The following is a 23,753-nucleotide window of genomic DNA, read 5'->3' as shown; positions in this document are numbered from 1 at the left end:
TACGTCAGCAAGCGGAGAGAGCGGGAATGTCGCTTTTCGGCACAAAAAATCAAAGAACAAATACTCATTGACGTGCGGTCAGGGTAGGCAAGGGAGGCAGAGCCTCACTGCCCCCTGGTGGTCTTTCCTTTCCACTGCATGTGAATAGTAAAAAAAAACATTACCAATTTCAACACCGCTTATCCTGGTTAGGGTCACTGGACACTGGAGCCTATCCCAGCTGACTTCGGGCGAAAGGCGGACTACATCCTGAACTGGTCGCCAGTCAGTCGCAGGGCACATATAGACACGGACAACCATTCGCACTCACATTCACAACGTCACTGAGTGGGAACTGAACCCACGCTGCCTGCACCAAAGTCAGGCGAGTGTACCACTACACCATCAGTGACGCAGTAAAAAAAAAAACCTTATGATTAAATTAAATTGTTCCATTTTAGTTCTATGGTTTGTGCTTTACATTGATTTTCTATTTCAATCAAATCATTTCAATAATTTCATCCTTAAAATAGCTGAATTTCCATATTTCCTTTTTAAATGAATAGGAAGCGCAGTTACGAGTCACGTTGAGACATCGCTCGCATGATGCTTCAAGAGACCACGCACACATCCATTCAGGCAGGCTGTGATTGGTCCGTGGCTTCACACAAGCAACATTGGTGTTTCCTCATTACATCGCCAATAATATACGTTTTATCACACATGTACTGCACTTACTGACGTTTAACAGACTGTCTAATATAGTTAATGAAAGTGTGTGACATTTTGTCATTCTTATCGACAAGAAAAGCCACTAAAAGTGCACAGTGGAGTCTGGTATGTACGGTGCCACAACCAGCATGTGGCCGTCTCGAGTTGAGCTTCATAGAGCTCCAGACGTCGCGTGACAAGTCAGTACCGCACCAATCATGAACCTCACCGCACGTCACTGCAAATACTCTACTGAAAAGTACAGCAAGGGGTTAGAGGAGCTGATCAGCACTGTCATTTTCACTAGTCGTGGCTTGGGTGAAAATGACTTGAAAAGTTACAGACTTCAGCTTTAAGCACAAACCCCCTTTTCACATCTTAATGGAATAAGGAACTATTGAATAAATCTTTTCACATATTTTACATTTTAAATGTTTATTATCTAAATTATTTATTATTATTATTTCGCTTTAATTCCAATTCATTATGTCAGTATTTTTTTTTTAACCTTGGTGACTAAAATATCAATAAATAATAATTTAAAAAAGAACAACAACTGAAAGACTCCAAATTGCCATTTAGATACGTGCAATGTACATCCTTCTCCTGTCGATGGCGGTGTAAGCAAAGTCCAGCTGTCGCTAAATATTCCCACGAAGAAGTCAATGTTGGCGGGAAACAGGAGGCGAGCTCGCTGAAGTAGTTCACACGTTTCTCCTGTAGGTGGCAGTGTGCGCGCCCTTCCAGCTGCCTTCAAATAGTCCAACGAAGAAGACGTCGGTGTTGGCGGAGAGTGGAGAGGCGAGCACTTACAGGGAATTAGCGCGGTCTTTTCCACTTTAATACCTTCAGGCGCTTCACTTGTACGGCGACCAAGTTGTGCCACAATATTCCCCGCGTTGTTCCCAACGGCGAGGCGAGTCTAGTTGAACCGCAACTGCGCTTCTTATTCGCTTAAGGAAGGACCCAGCGTTCACGCTAGCTAGCTACTCCACGCTACCACCACACCACTTCGTCCATTGTGCGCTAGCTAGCATGTCTAGCGGAGGCATTATACGCGGACCCGCGGGGAGCAACGACTGCCGCATCTACGTCGGCAACCTGCCGCCCGACATCCGCTCCAAGGACGTCGAAGACCTGTTCTACAAGTACGGCTCCATCCGCGACATCGATCTGAAGAACCGACGAGGGGGACCGCCGTTCGCCTTCGTGCAGTTCGAGGACCCGAGGTGAGCGCGCAACACACGCTCGCGATGGAGTTAGCTTGCATGAAGTGTCATTTTATTGGGCTCCAATTCAGGTTTTTGGGTGTTTATTCAATTAAACATATATTTTAAACTATATGTACATATTCGTTATAACATTAGAACAAGCTTATATGGCTTAAGTCGAGCTCCAGGTTTCAAATGGATCAAACAAAGACCGTTACACTTAGAGTAACGTAATTTTTGTGATTTTTATTCAAAATGTTTCAAATTGAGGGACTTATAAATTTAAAACAACAAAAATCTACTCAGACTGGGTTTAGCCCGAACAATTATTTTCTGTACAATACACCGTCTCACGTTAAATTAAGGTTAAATCGCTCAAATCGAGCTCCAGTCTACAAATGTATCAAAGACCAATTAACTTAACATTACTTCATTTCTCGGGCTTGTCTAACTTAAAATGCTTTCAAATGAAAGATTTGCCTATGAAAACCAAATGTTCAGCACTTTCAAGGGTATATATTTAAAAATGCGAGTTTTTTTTAATCACATTAAAATGAGCCTAATTGGTTAAATCGGGCGTTAAGATTAAGGATTTATACAGTTTACAGTAAACTTGGAAGAGGTAGAATGGGCCTACCCCTAAGAGTTGCTTCTGTAAAATACAACTTATTAAAATGCGCTTAAATACATTAAATCAAGTGTCAGGCTACACATATCAAACAAAGACAATTTAAAAGTAAATATTAATTTCTGGGGGATATCTTTATTGAAATGCTTCAAAATGCACGTTTTATAAAATTAAGATGAGGCAGACCAACGCCGGAAGAGTTTAGCTCTCAAAAAGTCGGTCCTTTATGCAAGTGAATGTTATTGTTCCAACCATAAAAGTTATAAGGAAGTAAATTGTGTTTAAATTTATAGAAGTGTAAATAGCTTCGAGCTGATAGTATATCCCACCAAGACAAGTAAGCTGCACATTTTGTTTGATTATCTTCTTTTAAAATGCTTGAAGTTAAACATTTATGACTGTTAAACAGATCTACACAAACTACTCATGCAAAATTTGTACATTTAGTAGTTATGTAACTCGACTGTGTTTTTTTTTTTTTTTCTTCTCTCCTCACAGGGACGCGGACGATGCCGTGTACGGCCGCGACGGCTACGACTATGACGGCTACCGACTTCGCGTGGAGTTCCCCCGAAGCGGCCGAGGCGGAGCGGCGGGTGCCCCCAGGGGCCGATACGGACCCCCGTCTCGACGCTCCGAGTACAGGGTCATTGTGTCAGGTGAGCTGCGGCTTCCTCAGCTTGCCGGATTGGTGTAAAAAAAAAAAAGTCTTAACTTATTTATTTATTTTTTTAGGTCTTCCTCCTAGTGGAAGCTGGCAGGACCTGAAGGACCACATGAGAGAGGCGGGCGATGTGTGCTACGCTGACGTGAACCGCGACGGCAGCGGCGTGGTGGAGTTTGTGCGCAAGGAGGACATGACCTACGCTGTGCACAAGTTGGACAACAGCAAGTTCCGCTCCCACGAGGTAGGCGAGGCGGAGGGGGGAAACCCCGAATAGCGGACACAAAACATTTTATGTATTTGAATTTGGCAAATAGAGGTCACATTTTAATGAATGAATCAGCAAGTGAATGATTAATTGGACCATTTATTTCATATATTAACTTTTCAAGTACTCTGTTTTTCAATAATTAAAAAAATTACAATTTCACATTAAGAACAACAGATATATTCACATTTTAAATGTTAAATTTTTACAAAACCTGTTCATGTTTTCATTGAGACAATTTAATGAATGAGAAAGTAAGTTTGTGATTTTTTTCAAATGTAATTTACTGTCAGTACAATTCCACCAGCGGCACGGTGGACGACTAGTTAGAGCATCAGCCTCACAGTTCTGAGGACCTGTGTTCAATCCCTGGCCCCGCCTGTGTGGAGTTTGCATGTTCTCCCCGTGCCTGCGTAGGTTTTCTCCGGGCACTCCGGTTTCCTACCACATCCCAAAAACATGCATTAATTGAGGACTCTAAATTGCCCGTAGGTGTGACTGTGAGTGTGAATGGTTGTTTGTTTGTATGTGCCCTGCGATTGGCTGGCAACCGGTTCAGGGTGTACCCCGCCTCCTGCCCGATGATAGCTGGGATAGGCTCCAGCACGCCCGCGACCCTAGTGAGGAGAAGCGGCTCGGAAAATGGATGGATGGATGGATGTTAGTTAAAATAGTCACATTTTAATAGTAACTTCGAGGGGGTGGGTGAAGTATTTTTTTTTTTGATGGACAAATGGGGGGGGGGGGGGGGGGTTGAATGTGTAAGATATAAATTAGTCATAAAATAAGAAATTATTTGATTTATAATTTAAGCAATTCTTTATCCAATTTTTTTTGTATGAAAAATATACCCCTGATAAGTGGAAGATAGATGGTTTCTTAAAAATATAATTCATTCTCATTTTTAGTTGAATTAAATAATTAGCCAATTAGTTTAATTTGTTTTTATTTTATCATTTTCTTACTTATAGTGAATCAATTAAAGAATGGATGGATGAAAAATACCTCGTGGATTAACCAATTTTAGGATCTATATTGTTAGAAATATTACATTGCACTTGATGATGTAACAAAATATATATATAATTTGTCAGTGGGCTGGAATAAAGATTTGAAAAAATAGAGCCGTTTTATTTACATGTTTTGTAGTAAATGTTTTATAAAGTGGGTGTTTGATGCAATAGGGTATCTTGAACCCAAATGTGTGGTTTGTGCGCAGGGCGAGACGGCGTACATCCGCGTCAGGATGGACGGCCACCGCAGCCCCAGCTACGACCGCTCCCGCAGCCGCAGCCGAAGCAAGAGTCGGTCGCGCAGCTACTCCCCCGCTCGCCGCGGGCGGGCCTCGCCGCGCTACTCCCCGCGGCGCTCCCGTTCCCGCTCTCGCTCCCGCTCCCGCACCTAGAGCCACTGCCGTCGTCGTCGCCGCCCTCCCCTGACGGAGAGCGCCGTGTCGAGAGAGGGAACAGAAACCTCGGCGTCGGATCCCGTTTATCATGTATTTCTCATTAGCCCCGCCTTTTTGTGCTTTGTCGCCACCCCGTTCGCCCCCCCCCACCCTCCCCCCTTTTTCACTGTGAGTTGGGTCTTTTTTTTTTCTTCATTTTACTCACATTCCTATTTCCATTTTCCACCCCCCTCTTCCCTGCACCCTAAATGCTGCCGCTATTGCTGTGCTTTTTATTTGGCTTCTCAAAGCATTATGTCCGCTGATCTTCTTGTGTGTCTCTCTGTAGAGATCAGAGCAGCAGGATAGGATGGGAAGAGAAGGAAACAGTTCAAATTAGGATAAACAGGAGGAGAGGAGGAGGAGGATACAAATGTGGCACGCAATGGTATGATGGTTGTGCCTTTACAAACATCTAATTGTGAGGCTGTTCACATGTTTTTACACTTAAAATGGCGCCCCATTGTTTCTCAATACTCAACCCCCCCACCATAAAAAAAAAAACAGCTACTGCATCCATTTTGTTTGTAGGTGGTGGCTCCCCCCCCTTTTTTTTTTCTTCTGTTAAATTTCTTTGTGGTTTTCCCTGCACCCACTTAAATGACATCAAATTGTAGATATTTTTCAGTTCAATGCGAAGGTGTGATTCTAACTCCTTCTCTTTGGTTCTGCTGGTATTCTGAAGGTTTGGACTGGGCTCATTGTCACCCCATCCGGAGCCGGATCAGGATTTAGGATTTTTAGGCATCAGGATGGATACAAGGAGCAGGATCATTGGAGCTTTTTCTTTGTTCGTGTGTTTGTTTGTTGTTTGTACCAGGAGAAGCTCCCACGTCCAACCTTTCAAGCATTGTAGTTCCATAGTCAAACTAATTCGGTGTTCCCTTAAAAAAACACATTTAGTGTTGACTTTTTTTTTTTTTTTTCTTTGTGGAAATTCTGAATTAGCAACAGTGTTGTGACTTTTCATCTTATTTTTTTTATTGTTGGAAAAGGAAGAGCTCTGATCAAAACCACGAGGGGCTTCCAGGTGGTGGAGGGAGGGGGAAAGGGATGGAGGGAGGGAATGTGGTTTGTATCTTCTTGGTCGCTTTTTCCTGACGAGGTGGTTTCTGTTTTTTTTCTTTAGTCTCCGGTGTCATCAGAGCTTTATTCTCTTTTAATAAAAATTTAAAATGTATGCATTGTCTGGAATGTTCTCTGTTGTGAATGTGTCATGAAACCTGCAACTTCTTGAATATACACTTTCATTTCTCTTTACAAGTGTGCACATTTGCAAAACCGAACTGTTAACAAATCCACATAATTCAAGTAATGTTTATAGTCTAAACCTAGCAGTGACATTTTTGTGTAATTTTAGTTGTCTTAAGGCAAAAATATTTTAACTTATGCTATTTTTGGAGAAAAGTAGTATTGTGTTATGACAAAAACTAAATATATTTTTAAAATCTGTTTGAAATGAGGTAATTAGAGCCTTCAATAACTTTTTAACGCATTATTTTAAAGGCAGTTAAACTTAGCACAAAATGGACCCGCTCTTAAGTGTTGTCATTTATTTGCTTTCAATCCCTCAAACTTTTCAGCAGCTTCAGACCTATCCATAGACACTTAGTCCATTTATGAATTTGCGTATATTTGTCTATTCGATGTTCAAACACTGATTTGAAAAATAAATACAGCTAAGGTTATTATTTTTACTGCAAACATGACTACTGGAGTATTCTGAAGTAACAGTACTCGACAAAAATTTGGGGCTACTCTATTCACCACTGGTCTAGTGCGTTAACTTTTGAGATTTTGTATCAACTAATGTTCGCTAATGAGGTTGCAATTTCTGCACTACATGAAACGTTAATATCTCGTGCAACGTCGTCGCCTTTTTGTGACGTCGTACTCACGCCTCTCCAGGTATGAATAGTCTAATTATGGTACAATACATAATCCAATTTTCGATTAAATGTTTGGTCCGAGGTCCTTCTTAAGTCACTCTCCAGTAGACAAAACACTCACGGATGTTTTATATTCTTTGGAGAGAACCGACAGGCATATCGCTGCTGTCACGTGCTCATTTTGTCGCCTCTTTATGGCGTCACAATATAGCTGCGCTACTCAAAAAACGTAATTTAGCTTCTCGTGCGTTTTAAGCGCGGTGGCATTAGCGCGACAAAAATGTTGTACATCACGCGAATGCGGTTACTCGCGTAGCCATAATGTTCAAACGGGACCGATGGTTTCGGTTTAACCAATCACGCTCGGAGAATAGGGAGTAGGTAGCGCGGTGCATTGTGGGAGGAAACAAGATGCGGCCGTCATACCCGGAAAAAGCCTGCGGACAGCAGCCAATCGGCGAGCAAACAGGAAGGGAAGGGCGGTACTGGGAAAGAAAGCACATTGTGGTTCAGACAAGCGACTCACTTCGCAGCTTCTCGTGACGTTTATACATCTTATCTTGGAAAAGGTAAGTTTGTTTGTGTGTTTGGTTGATGATTAATGCCAATTTACCTCTTAGGTTATACGTCATCTTAGGGCATTTTCAATTTTTGTTGTTGTTGTTTTTTTTTTTTTTAAAGTCTGGTTTCACGTGACAAAAGAGCTCACCTGTGATTGTGGAATGATGCTAATTGTTAAGTGTGAATATTGTTAGTCGTGCACTCAAACGCACTATTCCGGGCCATTAAGCTACTTTAAAGACCTCACATTCCAAGGTAATTTATGACTATACTCTGGCCACATACACTTTTGAATTGTGTGGTGCACAAAGCCATTTCCCCCCCCCTCTCCTTTATGAAAATAGTCAGGCAGCATAGTGAAGTAGTGGTTAGCACGTGTGCCTCGCAGTTTAAAGGTTCTGGGTTGAAGTCTCAGCTTTGCGTGTTCTCTTGGTGGGTTTCCTGCGGCTTCCTCCCACATTCCAAAACCATGTATGTTAGTAGATACTAAATTCTCCATAGGTGTAACAGTGAGTGTGAATGCTTGTCTATAAGTGTCCTGTGATTGAGTGGTGAACAGTCCAAGGTCTCTCCCAAAGTCGGTTGAGATGGGCTCAAGCGCACATGTGACTGTAATGACAAGTGCTATAGAAAATTGGAGAATGTAGTCATTGTCTTGTATTGATCTTTTATTTTTTTTGCTTTTGTAGTTTAGAGCCAACATGTCTGACAAGAAGGCTGTAATCAAGAACGCGGACATGTCCGAAGAAATGCAGCAGGACGCCGTGGACTGCGCCATGCAGGCCATGGAAAAGTACAACATCGAGAAGGACATTGCCGCCTATGTCAAAAAGGTGCGTACTGCATACACACATACCGATCTTTAAAATGTGCGAGACTCCAGCAAAGTGTGGTCTTGCTATTTTATATGCGCGGTGTGCTCCAGATGACCAAAACACACGACGCGCACATATCCATGTCTGTCGTAGTACCAAGATTGACCCGTGAGAGGCAGTATGGTGCCATGCTGCATCCAGACCAAAATGCAAAGAAGAACAGCTTCCTGATTGGCTGTCATTCTGTTTTACGTCCCAGTCATGCAGTCTGTGACTCTGCCCAACTCTGTGTTCACCACACAAGGATTTACCATTGTAGATGTAGAACAGGTTCAACATTTACGATTGTCAAGCCCGATTGTTTTCTGAGCAAATCGGAACAGAGTTAAATCACTCTTCTTAACACACCTTAAACCATAGGATAATCATTCAGTGTAATTTTTAGACATCTGATGATCAGGCCTGTGCTGTTGGCTCGCAAGGGAAGAAAAAAAAATAATAATTCTGCCTGATTACCGCAGCGTGTGTACCCCGCTGAACTGTCTTTTGTGGACTCTGGCAGGAATTTGACAAGAAGTACAACCCCACGTGGCACTGTATCGTGGGCCGGAACTTTGGCAGCTACGTGACGCACGAGACCAAGCACTTCATCTATTTCTACCTCGGCCAAGTGGCCATCCTGCTCTTCAAGTCGGGCTGAAATGCCCCTGTCCATTAAACAAGTCCATGCTGTCCATCAGCCCCGCTGCAGACGGGGACTCCCTCGGGAGGTTTTGTTAACGAATGAAGGCGAATATGGCGCTGTGTTCACCACGTTTTGGGAGGTATTTTTGTTGTCCCGTGACCAACGCTTGTATGTACATTATTTCATATAGATGTTTAATTTGTCACTGACTTAAAAGGAGTGGCAGTGTTTTTGTTGTAAAAGCCTTCATTTTCTGTGCCGGATTGTTGTCTCTATGCTGAATAAAATGTCCCACTTCCAACTATAGTACATGTTTCCCCCTCACTGTTGTTGCTGTTTGTGTCGGTGCATGGTGTAATTTTTTTACATTCTGCACATTAACACTGTTGGAATTAAATATTGTCTTATGTTTACTGGAAATTGTCTCTGTCTTTCTTTGGGATTAATCAACAAGACACACATTCATCTTCCGCTCCGCTTATCCTCACTAGGGTCGTGGGTGTGCTGGAGCCTATAGCAGCTATCTCTGGGCGAGAGGCGGGGTACACCCTGAACTGGTCGCCATCCAATCGGAGGGCACATATAAACAAATAACCATTCGCACTCACATTCATACCTGTGGGCAATTTAGAGTCTTCAATTCACCTACCCTGCATGTTTTTGGGATGTGGGAGGAAACCCATGCAGGCACGGGGAGAACATGCAAACTCCCCACAGGCACATGATACAAATAAGTACTTAATTTAGAATAGAATAAAATCAATTTTCTACACTGCTTAACTTGTAATATATAAAGTAAAAAAAGATTTAAGATATATCTAAGCTATAACAAGTACATTTAGACAAGAAACTTGTATCGCAAAATGTATTTCAGACAAAATGTTTTGTATAATATAGAGCTTTGTACTTTGAACCAGTTTTTGACTACAGATATATCATAAACCATGTATCTCTTTCTATTGTTAGCCCCAAATATACAGGTATATATGTTTACATAAGAAATATAAAGCAAATTGAGTGATTTATATTTTTACCTGCAAATATATATTCATTTTAGAATAACCAATAAAAAATCTATAAACTGTTTTATTTCTACCCTTAAGATCTAGGTTTTTAGAATAAAGGTATGTTCGAAAAAGCCTTTTTCTCCCACCTTTGTGATTTTTTTTTTTTTTTACCCCACACAAATCTTTCTCTCTCTCAAATCAAATGTATCTCAAAATATTTGCTTGAACAATTTTAGAAATCACAATGTTGACATATCTTTCATAGTATATTTTTAAAATAAAGTAATTAAACCAAGTTTTCAGTGATTTCTTCTCTCGTTTCTGCATTTACTCGCCAAGCCCTCATGCGGCGGTATTATAACCAGTGTCTACCAGCGTAAATACTTTAAAACCAACGAAGAAGAAGTTCAGGAAGCCAAAGCAATATGGCGGCGCCGAGCGGGTTACCGGCGTCAGTTGCTCCCGTCATCTGCCGTGGTGTGCCCGTTTTCCCCGCGGTGGCTCTGTCCGCTGACGCCGCTCCGTTCACGCCTCAGGGGGCGGACGTGCGGCAGCGCTGCGCTCGGCAGCAGACTGACGCCGAGCGGCTTTTTTGCCGCTGCGCCGCCAAACTCCGAGGGCTGCGGGCGGACACGAGCCAGCTGCGGGAGGAGCTCAACCTCCTCTTCGACCAGCTCATCTCCGAGAACTTCAACCGCAGCCTGGAGCCCAACATAAACATTCGACCGGAGGTAAGGCGAGGACACTTTGTGGCGTTTTTAAATGTCTTGTTTCCGGGGCTAAAGTCGTAGCAGACCCTTGAGAGGAACCGAGCCTTCCCCACTGGCTTTACCAGTGAACAGTGCGCTTGTCCGGGACTTTCTCAAACTGCGTGGCGCTCCCCTTTCTTGGGCCGTGATGAAATGGCGAGGACATGTACATGCATCCATTTCTACATTCGTACAGGAAATAAATGATTTCCCGGTGGTGTAATAATAAAAATGAAATAAAAATCTCTTAATCTCAGGATGTGTGCCACCTGCTCGTGAATGCCAGCGGTCTTGTGCCGATGAGTCAAGAACACTTGGTGGTCAAGCTCTGCAAGCTAGTACATCACCTCCTCAACCAGCTTAAGGTAATTGACCGTATTTCCTCTAATAATAAGAAATGAATGCCTCTGCCCAAATAAATGGCTCATTTTTCTCATCGGGAAAATAATGTAAGTGGTAACTTGTCGTCAAACAGTGGAATATAAATGTCACAATTAGTCTCCTTTGAAGAAATAAATGCCTCTCACTAAATGAACGCCTCCTTTTTCGACTGTCAAATACTGGCTTCACTTTGTGTCTCATTTAGTTGCCCTAAAGAAATAGACACCTCTCCCTGAGTAGAATCCTCGCTTTTCTCGTCAGTAAAAATAAATAAAATAAATAAATGCCTCTCCTTAAATAGACTCCTCCTTTTTCTTGTCAGGAAAAGGAACAAGTATGTGTTAATTTACCATCAAATAGTGGCTTCCCTGTCCTGTCTCATTTAATTGCCCTAAACAAATAAATGCCACTCCCCAAATAGAAGCCTCCCTTTTTTTGTTAGCAAAATTATTGTCATATTGAAAAAAATATGACAATAATTTCCTTTTTTAAAGAGAAAAAAAACACATTTTATTTTAGTGTAGTTCCTCAAGTAGGTGCCTTTCTGCTTTAATAAACACTCTCAATTAGTCGCCTTGAAGAAATAAACCCCTCTCCCCTAATAAACAAGTTTTTTTCATCAGAAAAAAAAAAACTGGCCTCCTGTTCTTTTGGACACTGTTTTTTTTTTTGGTAAGGTAATAATGGACGAGCACACGCTGGACGTAATGCTGAAGTACATGACGTCAGTGTTGGAAGCGTGCAGCACGTGGACGCACCTCGGCGTCCTGCAGGCGCTCGCTACCGTCGTCTACGGCAACGGACCGCAGTGCCACCAGGTGCCATGCCTCTCACGCGCTCCCTGACCACAACTTCTACAACCTCAACATTTGACTTTTTTTTTTTAGCACCTCAATAATCTGCTGGGTGAAGGCGGAGTCCTGCTGCTCTACAGCGCCCCCTCACAGCCCGATATGGATCTACGCCACATGGCCCTCACCTGTATGGCCAACATCTGTGTCAGGTGGGCTTTATATCCCCAACTATAGGGTACAAATATCGAAAATTTGCAGGCTGTTGCGTACATGCCAAAGCAACACGTGGCGCTATAATCATGCGTACACTCACACTTACGCACGCACCCAAAGGCCATTTTAGCCGATAAGAAGCAAGAAGAAAAGAAGACACTAACGGGGAATTGAGCAAAATGGGACTTGGCGAAGCAACATTATATCCTGAATCCATGAACAAAAAAAGTAACAATGTGATGCAAATAGATTGATAATATAATAACATGGTGCACAAAACATATTTTGAATTAAATAAAATCATTCTAAATAGAATATTTCATAAAATAATAATAGTATAAAATTTATTAAAATATATTTACATCAAATTTACAGTGAAATATAATTTAAAGTAACAATAATAATCTGCAAATACTTAAAAATAGGCGGGACAGTGGACGACTGGTTAGAGCGTCTGCCTCACAGTTCTGAGGTCCGGGGTTCAATCCCCGGCCCCGCCTGTGTGGAGTTTGCATGTTCTCCCCCTGCCTGCGTGGGTTTTCTCCGGGCACTCCGGTTTCCTCCCACATCCCAAAGACATGCATGGCAGGTTAATTGACGACTCTAAATTGTCCGTAGGTGTGAATGTGAGTGCGAATGGTTGTTTGTTTGTATGTGCCCTGCGATTGGCTGGCAATTAGTTTAGGGTGTACCGATGATAGCTGGGATAGGCTCCAGCACTCCCGCGACAACTTATGAGGATAAGCAGCTCAGAAAATGGATGGATGGAAATACTTTAAAATAATTTATTATATATTATAAATAATAAAATCGTAAATCAATTACCAAAAATATATATGGTAGGTGCATCTCATTAAATTTGAATAGTGTAGGCGTGTTTGTTGTATTTCAGCATTGCAATTCCAAAAATAAAACTCATTGCACAGATTCATTCAGCACACGAAAATACTTTTCATAAGGCCAATTGCAATCTCATTTCCTTATTAAAATATTTTTTGCTGTTTCTTATGTAACTGTCTAATTTCTTGGAGATGGTAAAATTTCTGGTTTTCGTTAGCTGTAAGCTAAAATCATCGGAATAATAACAAATAAAATCATATAATAGTTTACTCAGTGTAGTGAATAAGTTTTTTTAATTGAACTACAGAAAGACGAAGTTTTGAAGTTCAAATTCTTTGAGATAAAACTTATAATTATATAAAATAATGCAATATTTAAATACTAATAGAAAATAATAAGCCCTGCGATTGGCTGGCGACCACTTCAGGGTGTACCCTGCCTCTCGCCCAAAGATAGCTTGGATAGGCTCCAGCATCCCTGCGACCTTAGTGAGGATAAACGATAAAGAAAATGGATGGATGGATAGAAAATAATATTAAAAAGTTATAAAATAGTTATTGTAAAATTGCAATAAAAAGGGTAATTTCATAAAAATATAACTCACATTGTGAGTACAAAAGCTAACTTTTGTCCCCTTTTGCAGTAAATTATAGTTTGAAACACTTAGCCTCAGGACAAAAATGACCACAAAAAAAAAGTACCCGCATCAATGTGAATCACCATATCAACATGAATGAATGCTTTATGATTTCATACATAGTCGGTAATACAAGTCTAAAATGAAGTGCAACTGGTGGCAATAGACCTAAAATGGAAAATGTCTCTGTTACATACCTCCTGTATTAAAAAAAAAGTGCTTTCTCTTTCCAGGATTTCTGGTCAGCCGCCGCTGGATGACAGACACAAGAGCGTGTGTTTCTCTGTCTTCCTGCAAACTCTGCAGGCGGCCCGACCGGACGATGGTGACGAGCTCTTTTACTGCATTGTAAGGATTGTTTTCGCCTGCTTTTTATACCAGGATGCGCACAAATGAATTCACCTTCAACCCCCAACTAAGCATGTGTTGTATGTGCAGGTGATCCAAGCAGCGCTGAAAGGACTCCACTGTTGCCTCCTGGGTGGGAAGTGGAAGTTTGGCGGCGGTGAAGTGGTCGGATCTGTGCTGGCCGCTCTGAAGGTGACAAATTGAACGTAATAATACGTTAGAACATAATACAGCGGTACCTTGTCTTACGAGTGACCCCCATTCAGTGTCTTTCGCGATACGAGCCGTGGCTCGGTTTGTTATTAAACAGCAGATAGTGAAAAATTCTTCAAAAAAGAGGCCAAGCTGCTTATTGCCAGTCCCTGTGTAAGTTTGCTGTAAAACTAAACATAAAACAAAGAGATTTACACGTGTATTTAGCTAAACCACATAGCTTTGTCGTAGAAAGTCGGCTAGCTTAATGCTAACACACAATGCAAAACGTCGTAGATGGGCTAACGAAACTATCATCAATGCCGTGGTAGATCTGACCCTTTTAGCAATAGATATTCGAACACAAAAAGTGCAGCAACACACATAGACAGAGAATATAACAATACACACAGGCATCCATTCATCCAATTTCTTTACTGCTTATCCTCACTAGGGTCGCGGGCTGCTGGAGCCTATCCCAGCTATCTCTCGGGGGCGGCGGGGTACACCCTGAACCGGTCGCCAGCCAATCGCAGGGCACATAGAAACAAACAACCATGCGCACTCACATTCACACCTACGGGCAATTTAGAGTCTTCAATTAACCTGCCATGCGTGTTTTTGGGATGTGGGAGGAAACACACAGGCATATATTATTTATTCTCTGCGAAAAAGGACTGTTATTACTGCAGCTTACTGAGTTTAGAAGAGACCGCCTTCTTTGTGTATTTTGTATGCATTACCCCTTGGTGGCCAGGGTGCGCACACCAGAAGGATCAGCACCATCTCAATTCGTCACTGAAGCATGAAATCATCATCATAAATCATATTTTTGGTATTACAGTATGTTTTTATGAAGTACAATACTGTAGAGTGCTATTTTTCTCTTTAAAAACACATTTTTTTTTACATTTTTGTTGGTGTATTTTGGGGGCTGGAACTGATTAGTGGCATTTCCATTCATGTCAATGGCGGAAGATAATTTGAGATGTATTCTGAGCGTGGCAGAAGAATTAAACTTGTAAGTCAAGGCGTGGTGCCTCGTTGCTTAAGGCGTGGTGCCTTGTTGCTTAAATTCATAGTTCCTTTCTTAGCATTGGATTCCATTACGGTTTGAACTGTTCACATTTCCAACATAGGGTTAAGCGTGTGGGCTTTGGGCTGGGGTTAGTTAAAAGTGATTAAGGTTGGGGTTAGTTACGGTTTAATTAAATGTTAGGATTAGTGAAGTTGGTAGGGTTAGTTGGGGTAGACTTAGTATTATTAGTTAGCCAGCTCTTCCATTAATGCACTAAATTTTCTCTCAGAGGCTCATGTTTCAGGGAGCTCCGGGCGTCAGCGTGGAGTGGCCTACCGTTCTCAACCCAGCTCCTCTCCCGCACTACGAGAGTCCCTTGGAGCGCAAACCCGACGGCGAAGTCACAAAACCGACAGAAGCGGCAAAGGACAGCGGGGGGAAAGGGTCCGCGGTAAGGCGGTGACCTCCAGTACGGTTCTTCAGATGTGATGACTCACAATGTTTCCTCTCGTAGAACAAGAAGAGAAGGTCCAGAGGGAAGGGGAAGAAGACGAGCATAGAGGAGAGCAGGCGGGACGACGAGGACGACGGAGAGGCAGCGGCGTTGGCGCCTCACAAAACAGGAAGTGAAGCCAAACCTGCGGTTTCTCTCAACCCCTCGTGGAAGCGGAATACGTCTGATTCAGAGTTTTCTGACCCTGAAGGCAGCGCGCAGAGCAAGCTGAGGTACTCAAATATGTGATCTTACTATTTAAGTGTACCAATGGGACTTTCATTAGGATTAGATTTGTTCCATAAAAAATGGTGCCAAGTCATGCAATACTGTTCCACTCCAGCCCTGTAGGTGGTGGTAATGCCAAACAAAGTAGTTGCCAATTGCAGACATTTAAATTTTGTTTATTGTGTTTCTCATTTCCCATCCGTCCATTTTCCGTACCGCTTATCCTCACGAGGGTCGGGGGCGTGCTTGAGCCTATCTCAGCTGACCCTGGGAGAGAGGCGGGGTACACCCTGAACTGGTTCTCAGCCAATCGCAGGACACACATAGACAAACAACCATTCACACTCACATTCACACCTACAGGCAATCTAGTCTTCAATTAACCTACCATGGCTGTTTTTGGAATGTGGGAAGAAACCGGAGTACCCGGAGAAAACCCACACGCGCACGGGGAGAACATGTAAACTCCACACAGGCGAGGCCAGATTTGAACCCGGGTCCTCAGAACTGTGAGGCAGATGTGCTCACCAGATTTCCTGATTTTTATTTTATCTCATGTATTCATTTATTTTTTTATTTATAGCTGTTGGTGAAATAATTTACTTTACGTTAAATAGTTCAAATAAAGTAAAATTAAATGAGGATTAATTGTAATGAGTTGAGCTTCAAGGTTGATGAAACTCCACTAAGCCTGAACAATTCGAAATAACTTTGCTCTTGTAGGTCAAAGTGTGCAACAATTGTGCATAACTTTTAGATTTTGTTTGTTGGTGTTTTTAATTTGATGTATTAATTAATTTACAGCTATTAATAATGTTTTATGCTAAAAAGGAAATGAAGAGAACAAATTTCGTGTGCATGCATGCATGTTCATGACAATAAAAGGTGATTCTTCTTCTTCTAAAATTAAATGGAGGCCAAAGAATCCTAAACCACCTCAAACCTGTAGGTGACAGCATGCCAAACAAAATGTGGCGACTGCACAGGAAAAAGAAATATATATTTTAATGCATTTATTCATAGTTATTAGTGCTGCAATATTTAAAAAAAAATAATTTGCTTTATGGCAAATAATAAAATAAAATTTCACTGTTCACAAACCAAAGCAAGTGCCGACTGGCACGCTCAAATTTTTTTTGAAGGACTGACTTCACAAGTCCCCGATGCAAGTGGACTGTAACGCCACATCTTCAAGCTGCTCTTGTATTGAATTTAATTGGAGAGTGTAGCTAATGAACTGTCTTTGATCACGCTTTTCTTTCCCCATCAGGCTTAGTCACGCTCGCGTCCGCCAGGGGGCGCTGCACTGCCTGCTGGCTGTGGTCAAGTGGGTGGAGAAGCGGACTCTGTACGGCTACTGGTCCTCCTTTATTCCGGAAGCTCCTGTCGGAAATGGCACAGCACCACCGCTCACTCTGCTCACCATCATACTGAAGGACCCCTCGCCCAAGGTAGACCAAGACCACCACTCCACCTCGGCCGTATGGCGTCGTGTTAGGCTGTCGATATGGCAGAACTGTGAGGCAGATGTGGTAACAACTCCTTCACCATGCCGCCTGGTAGTGTATGTAAACAAATGAACATTTTAACATCATAAACAAAAAAATTAGCAAAAATATTTTTTATAGTTTCTAAAATGTGGGTAAATCACTTATTTTGCAATGTTGAATGTCTTTAGCAGTGTTCATCTTGAGAGGCTCAATGATAGTCTTCCACCAGGAAGAAACTGGTTCTACTCCTGTTGTCTGTTTCTTAGGTTCGTGCGTGCGCCCTGCAAGCGCTGTCGGCCATGCTGGATGGCTCCCGGCAGTTCCTGGCCGTGGCAGAGGATATGGCGTCGCCGCGCACTTCCTACACGCCGTTCTCCTTCACTTTGGCCACTGCCGTCCGAGAGCTGCACCGCTCCCTGAGCCTGGTTCTCATGGCCGAGACGTCTCCTCATACCCTCACGCAGGTCATAAAGGTATGACTACTTTTTCTGCTTTGGCGCCACCTTGTGGGATCTTTATGCCAAGGAATTATGTTGAAGGGAGCTGAGGAGCTTCATGTAGACAAAAGTAGCGCTTTGCTGCCATGTTGTGGCATCTTGTTGCCAAGGAACTATGTTTAATTGAGCAGCTTCATTTAGAAAAAAAGTAGTGTTTTGCGCCATCATGTGGCAGTTATGGGCATTTATAAACCTTTTTAGGGGCTCGTCAATTAGTTAAAAATAGAAAAGATTGCCTCCTGGTGTGACTGAGTAATAGCGAGACTTTCCTGTGTTGTCAGTGTTTGGCCCACCTGGTGTCCAACGCGCCATACCATCGCCTGAGGCCCGGCCTGCTCAGCTCGCTATGGAAGCAGGTCCGACCATATGTGCGCCATAGAGGTAATTATTTAATTCCGTACTAGGACATGTGCAAAGTCTCGATGACCCATGGTTCAAAGCGGCCATTTTAGCCTCGTTTTGGCCATTTACAGGGGTTCTGTAAAGTGAACTTGTCCGAGAGATTTTGTCTGATTGCTTCCAAATTGGAACCACATATACTAGACGGATGGACGGCTGAATTGAGCCTACTAAATTGTGAACCATTTTAGTTTTTGTTATTGTGTGTACAAATTTCTCGAAGCCATGCCTGAAAAGACACAGTGGCCATTTTAGGCTCCATTTGATGCCATTTGTTTGTACATGTGCTCCTAATGTGACTGAAACCATTTTCTGTCCTGTGTCCTCGGATGCGAACGTGCGAGTGTCGACCCTGACGCTCTATGGCGCTCTGGTGACGACTCAGGCGCCTCTTCCCGAGGTGCAGCTCCTCCTCCAGCAGCCAGAGGGCAGCGGCGCGGGTGACGGTTGCGGCTCCTTCACGCCACAGGACTCTCGCGCCCTCAGCTGGCGACGAGGAGGCGAAACGCCTTCGCCACGCGCTCCTCGCACACCCAAGGAGACGGAGGGCGGCCCACCCTGGCTGCTGACGCTGTGCGCCGCGCTGGTGACGATGCCCAGGGACGAGCCGTCGGACAGCGAGGGCGGAGGAGGCTCGACCTTGGAGCCGTCGCCGGTGCGACTGGAGGCCCTGCAGGTGCTTTCCCTCCTGGTGCGAGGTTATATCTCGCTGACCCAAGCCTGCCTGTGCGAGATCGGGCAGCTCAGCGCTCGCTGCCTGGCCGAGAGCGACCCATCCATACAGCTCCACGGCGCTAAGGTACCACTTCACATTTGGGCTTTGAGTTCATTCAATTATACTAGCATTTTTATTGCCACTTGTCTATATATCCAGGTCATGCAGAAGAATAAAAATGCCGTTTCTCTCTAGGAAGATGTACCACTTTATAGATAATAAAAACCTAAAATATACATAGAATAGAATATATAGAATTAGAAAAAATTAGCTACAGTATGTACACAGTAAAGGAGTTCTGTATTTTATAGCTTATGTACAGTATAGCTCCCACCTGACTGCAGTAATGCTGCACAGTTTAGAGTGACCTTTTATTGTGGGCGCCCTAAGGCACGCCTATGCAATAATCATGCTGTCTAATTAATATTTCGGAATGACACATCTTTGAGGTGGCTGGATTATCCCCCCAAGGAGAAGTGCTCACTAACACAGATTCAGACAGATTTGTGCAGAATATTTGAATATTTTATGTACATAGAAAAAGTCTTTGATCTTTGAGTTCTGCTCATGAAAAATAGGAGCATGTATTTTTGTTCAGTGTATTAGCAGCATGTCTGCAGTTGAACACAGGACAAAAAGCAAACTGCTCCTCCTGAATCTGAGATTCAACATCCCGATAGACCCTTTGCATTGTGATCGTCTACCACCATGTCTTTTGCCATCGGTGCGGGAAATGTTATCATCATTGAGTGTGTTAAGAGTCGTGTTTCCGCAGCTGCTGGAGGAGCTCGGAACCGGAATCATTCAGCAGTACCAGTCGGAGAGCGACGTTTCCGAGAGCACGAGGGTCCCCATGAGCCAAGTACGTTGGCGTTTAAAGGCACATACACTTCTACTCACAAATAGTTTGGGATATTCGCCTTTCGGTTCAGAATGATTCTAAAATTTACTAAACTTTACACAAAGATATAGGTTATATACATTTTCATGGATCAAATACCTGTTGTGAACTTTGCCATTCACAATAATACATACAACGTACTGAAACATTGAAGATTTGGGACATGCATTCAAAAGTTTAGAGAAGGTCAAAGTTAAGTAAAAGTAAGGTGTATAAGTAATCGTGCATTTTAGCTTCATACTGAAATTTCACCATAAAACCGAATATCGTGAGTAGTTCATTATGGTAAAGTGATTGAGTGATGGTGAAAGATTTATGTCCACATGTATATAATGGCCTCTCATATAAAGGTGGTGCAGTTCTGGAAGGAGGTGCTGAGCGGGCCTCTGAACGGGGCGCTGCAGAACCAGCAGCATCCCACTCTGCAGACCAGTGCCTGCGATACGCTCAGCTCCATCTTGCCGCAGGCCTTCGCTCAGCTGCCCGTGAGTTCCACGTTTTTTTTTTTTTTTGTTTCTTACGCCTGGGCGATGCGTGGATTTTATGGCTTTAATTTGAGTTCTAAATTTGACGTGACTGCGAACAGAGAGGAGCTAGTTTAGAAATGCACAGTCGGTGAGTCCAGTTTAATGAATTTTGCCATCCCTCTAGGAACTATCCTATAAAAAAGCGACTAGTGACTTTTTGCGGTGTTATATTGTAGACTTCTTGAGACTCTGCGTCTCCCTCCAGAGCAGAGGTTCACCCCTTCACATCCAGACTGCAAGGGAGTCACGCTAGTTTGTGTGTAAGAATTTGCTGCTGCTCGCAGGAAAAGACGCAGCTAATGTGCATCACCGTCTTGCTGGGGCTCACCTACAGCGACAGCGACCTGGTCAAGATGGCGGCCGTCAGGGCTCTAGGCGTCTACGTGCTCTTCCCTTGCTTGAGAGAGGTAAGGGCGGCCGGAACGATCGATTAAAGGATCACAAAAAGAATTGATCAATTGTGAGAAAGTTTAGTCCGTATATTTACAAATATGGATAAATTTTTAAAATGTAGATTCATATGTAAAAATATATAATATACATTTTAACTTCAGAGTTAATTGATTGATCTGCTATTTTTGTTTATTTTTCTGGCAAAAAATTTTTTTATGCATTGAAACATAATTCAATTAAATATTTGTATACATATTTTACATTTCTATTGAAATGAATACATATTTTTTTATATAAATAGTTTAAAATTTCCCAATTAATCAGTGAAGGAAATACTCTTTTCTAATTTCAACTACAGATTTATAGTTAATTAATCATTAATTAAAATAATTAAAAAAACAAAAAACACTGAATTGATGAGATTCTAAACAATTAACCGACACATTGGTTTTATCTTAATTTGAGGACTTGATGTTTGTGGCGGACACAGCCAACGTCATCCTCGCCGCCCTGGACGACCGATCCTCAAATATCCGCGCCAAGGCCGCTTGGTCTCTCGGCAACCTGACCGACACGCTCCTCGTCAACATGTAAGACCTGATCAAACTTGGGTGTGAGTGAGTCTGAGTGAGTGAAGTTTTGTTTCCCCGTCTTCTCCAGGGACTGCATGGAGGTGGACTTCCAAGAGGAGATGTCGGACATGTTGCTGCTGAAGATGCTGCAAGCGGCCACGCGGGCGGCGGCCGACAAAGACAAGGTGTGACCCCTTTTTATTTCCACTTTGAAGTCACATTCCACCAAGCACCATTTGAAGTGTTTCTGATTAACCCCAAATAAAGCTCAGATGTTCTTGCACACATTATGCCAACACTACTTTCACAAATTCAATGTTTTTTTTGTTTTGTTTTGCTTTTTTTGGCCCGCCCAGGTGAAGTGCAACGCAGTGCGAGCCCTGGGAAACCTGCTGCACTTCCTGCGCGATGGTCAGCTGAGCCGCGCACTGTTCAGGCAGCCTTTGGAGGATGCCGTGAGAGCTCTGGTCATGTCCGTGCAGTCGGTCGCCACCATGAAGGTCCGCTGGAACGCCTGCTACGCTCTGGGCAATGCCTTCCGGAACCCAGACCTGCCGCTCGGTAAGTAGACCACAGCGAACCACCTTTGCGCATGTGTCAGTCCTGTGATTGACATGTGATCAAGCGAGGTGAGCAAAGTTACCCTTTTTGGGTAACTTTTATAGATATTAAGGTGATAAGTACAGAATGAGAAAAAGGCAAAGCAAAAGACAAATATCAAACACGAAGGAAATTGCAAACGAATACAAGGGCAAAAATACCTTTTATGCACCCCACATTTACATAAATTTTCATTGACTACTGTGATATGTATTTTTTTAAATTGATTTAGCTCATTAAATTGTAGGTTGATTTATTGTCAAAAATATTTTGAAAAAAATAACTTTTTTAATATAAAATAATAATTTTACATGTTAAACATTTTATTTTTGTCTTTTATTTAATTGGTTCATGTATTTATTGCAACGGGTACAATGAAAAATAGTAAAATAAAAATGTTATGAATTACATTTATTTAATAGAAATAAATGTATTTGTGGAAAAAAAACACAAAGAATAGCTGAATGACTCCAGCTCGTCTTCATGCTCCGTGCGAGTGTTTTAATTTCGATTTGTGTGCTCGACTGTTTTTCCTGTTCAATAAACAGCACAGTTGTTTTTTTGGTTTTTTTTCTCCCCCCCACTCGAGTGGCAGTGCTTCTGAAGCGCGGTCGTAAAATTGGGGCATTCGTAAGTCAAGGTACCACTGTATGTCAACATTGCCTAAACGCTGCCTCCCGACCCCGTAGAGTCCGCGTGCTGGTCCGGCGACGCCTTCGCCGCCCTCTGCAACGTTGTGGCCTCTTGCAAGAACTTCAAGGTGCGCATCAAATCGGCGGCCGCCCTCGCCGAGCCCGGCCACCGGCGCTGCTACGGCGACGCCGAGCGCTTCGGCCGCGTGTGGCGGTCGCTGGCGGCGGCGCTTCAGAGCAGCGAGGACACCCATGACTTCCTGGAGTACCGGTACAGCGCCAGCCTGCGCCACACGCTCTCGCGTGCCCTGCTCCACCTGCTGCGCCTCGGCCTGCCGCTGGACGTGCCCGCGATCGCCGCTTCGCTGGTCAGCGAGGAGGACTGCGGCGTCAGGGAGCACCTGATTAAGTACCTGCGGGCCGAGGGGATGGGGGAAGAGAAGGATGCGGCAGCGGGAGATGCTAAGAACCCACAGCAGAGAGTCCAAAGTCTGCAGCAGACTGTTGAACGACTCAAGATGATGGACACTGACACAGAGGAGGAGGAGCGCGGGAAAGAAGCGCTGATTTGCTTCCTGGGGGATTTGCTGAAAGACTGCGAGGAACCTTGAAGAACTCCCAACAAAACCCTCGTGCCTTATTGGACCCTTTTTATAGTATTCCATAAAGCACCTGCCTTGTTTTTTAATTCAGAATCTCATGAGACGTTTTGTTACTCATCATTTCAACAAAGTTACTAGCTCATCTACGTTTGCCTTTTATGTTCAATTAAAAAACATTCACCAAAATCACGTTTGACATGTTGACATGACTTTTAATTGATATGAGCTCAAATATTCATCAATCCATCTGTTTTCTATACCGCTTGTTGTCATTTGGGTGGTAGCTGAGCTGGAGCCTCTTCCAGCTGATTTTAGGCAAAAGGCGGGGTTGTTTGCCAGCCAATTGCAGGTCACATATAGACAAATAATGGACTGTTATGGACAGTTCAGAATCTTCACTGAAGCTTTTTGGAGTGTAGGGAGGTAACCAGAGTACCCAGAGGAAAAACCTCGCAGGCATACGGGGAGAACATGAAAACTCCACATAGAAAGTCGAATCTGGGATTTGAACGACAAAACCTCAAATATTCATCATGCACTCAAAATAATGTAAAATGGCAATAATCCTCATTTTTATTAACTAGCAATTCGGCTTTTTAAAATGATTCAGATTCTTATGATTTGGAAAGAAACCCCCCAAGTGTATCTAGGCCAGTCCAGGTGATGG

The 23,753-nt window shown here is 43.1% G+C and overlaps 3 protein-coding genes across 7 annotated transcripts; all 3 read left to right on the top strand.

Annotated features, from left to right (window-relative positions):
• Positions 1-1,437: 1,437 nt before the first annotated feature.
• On the top strand, positions 1,438-6,088 carry LOC133467158 (serine/arginine-rich splicing factor 1B). Of its 4 annotated transcripts, none has more exons than XM_061751686.1 (6): positions 1,438-1,919; positions 3,028-3,188; positions 3,265-3,437; positions 4,681-4,959; positions 5,198-5,296; positions 5,594-6,088. In XM_061751686.1, the coding sequence occupies exons 1-4, from the start codon at positions 1,726-1,728 to the stop codon at positions 4,864-4,866; spliced, it is 714 nt and encodes a 237-aa protein (XP_061607670.1). In that variant the 5' UTR covers positions 1,438-1,725; the 3' UTR covers positions 4,867-4,959; positions 5,198-5,296; positions 5,594-6,088. The 4 variants fall into 4 exon arrangements, with proteins under 4 accessions (XP_061607670.1, XP_061607669.1, XP_061607668.1 ...); XM_061751685.1 differs by having other exon boundaries at positions 4,681-5,037; XM_061751684.1 differs by having other exon boundaries at positions 5,198-6,088.
• Positions 6,089-7,206: 1,118 nt separating this feature from the next.
• LOC133467159 (dynein light chain 2, cytoplasmic-like) lies at positions 7,207-9,278 on the top strand. 2 transcript variants are annotated; one of them, XM_061751687.1, is made up of 3 exons: positions 7,207-7,366; positions 8,048-8,191; positions 8,736-9,278. In XM_061751687.1, exons 2-3 carry the CDS (start codon positions 8,060-8,062, stop codon positions 8,871-8,873), a joined length of 270 nt encoding a protein of 89 aa, XP_061607671.1. In that variant the 5' UTR covers positions 7,207-7,366; positions 8,048-8,059; the 3' UTR covers positions 8,874-9,278. The 2 variants fall into 2 exon arrangements, with proteins under 2 accessions (XP_061607671.1, XP_061607672.1); XM_061751688.1 differs by lacking the exon at positions 7,207-7,366 and adding an exon at positions 7,480-7,613.
• A 975-nt stretch (positions 9,279-10,253) lies between these two features.
• Positions 10,254-23,275, top strand: heatr6 (HEAT repeat containing 6). Its single transcript, XM_061752191.1, has 19 exons — positions 10,254-10,596; positions 10,872-10,979; positions 11,673-11,813; positions 11,883-11,998; positions 13,713-13,827; positions 13,918-14,019; positions 15,327-15,488; positions 15,552-15,763; positions 17,029-17,209; positions 17,515-17,721; positions 18,027-18,126; positions 18,474-18,943; positions 19,635-19,721; positions 20,111-20,245; positions 20,572-20,694; positions 21,146-21,270; positions 21,341-21,437; positions 21,609-21,813; positions 22,542-23,275. Exons 1-19 carry the CDS (start codon positions 10,291-10,293, stop codon positions 23,093-23,095), a joined length of 3,546 nt encoding a protein of 1,181 aa, XP_061608175.1. The 5' UTR covers positions 10,254-10,290; the 3' UTR covers positions 23,096-23,275.
• Positions 23,276-23,753: the final 478 nt, after the last annotated feature.

The sequence above is a fragment of the Phyllopteryx taeniolatus genome, chromosome 17 (assembly GCF_024500385.1).
Source record: "Phyllopteryx taeniolatus isolate TA_2022b chromosome 17, UOR_Ptae_1.2, whole genome shotgun sequence".
Lineage (NCBI taxonomy): Eukaryota > Metazoa > Chordata > Actinopteri > Syngnathiformes > Syngnathidae > Phyllopteryx > Phyllopteryx taeniolatus.
This window is presented reverse-complemented; position numbering and strand designations above follow the sequence as displayed.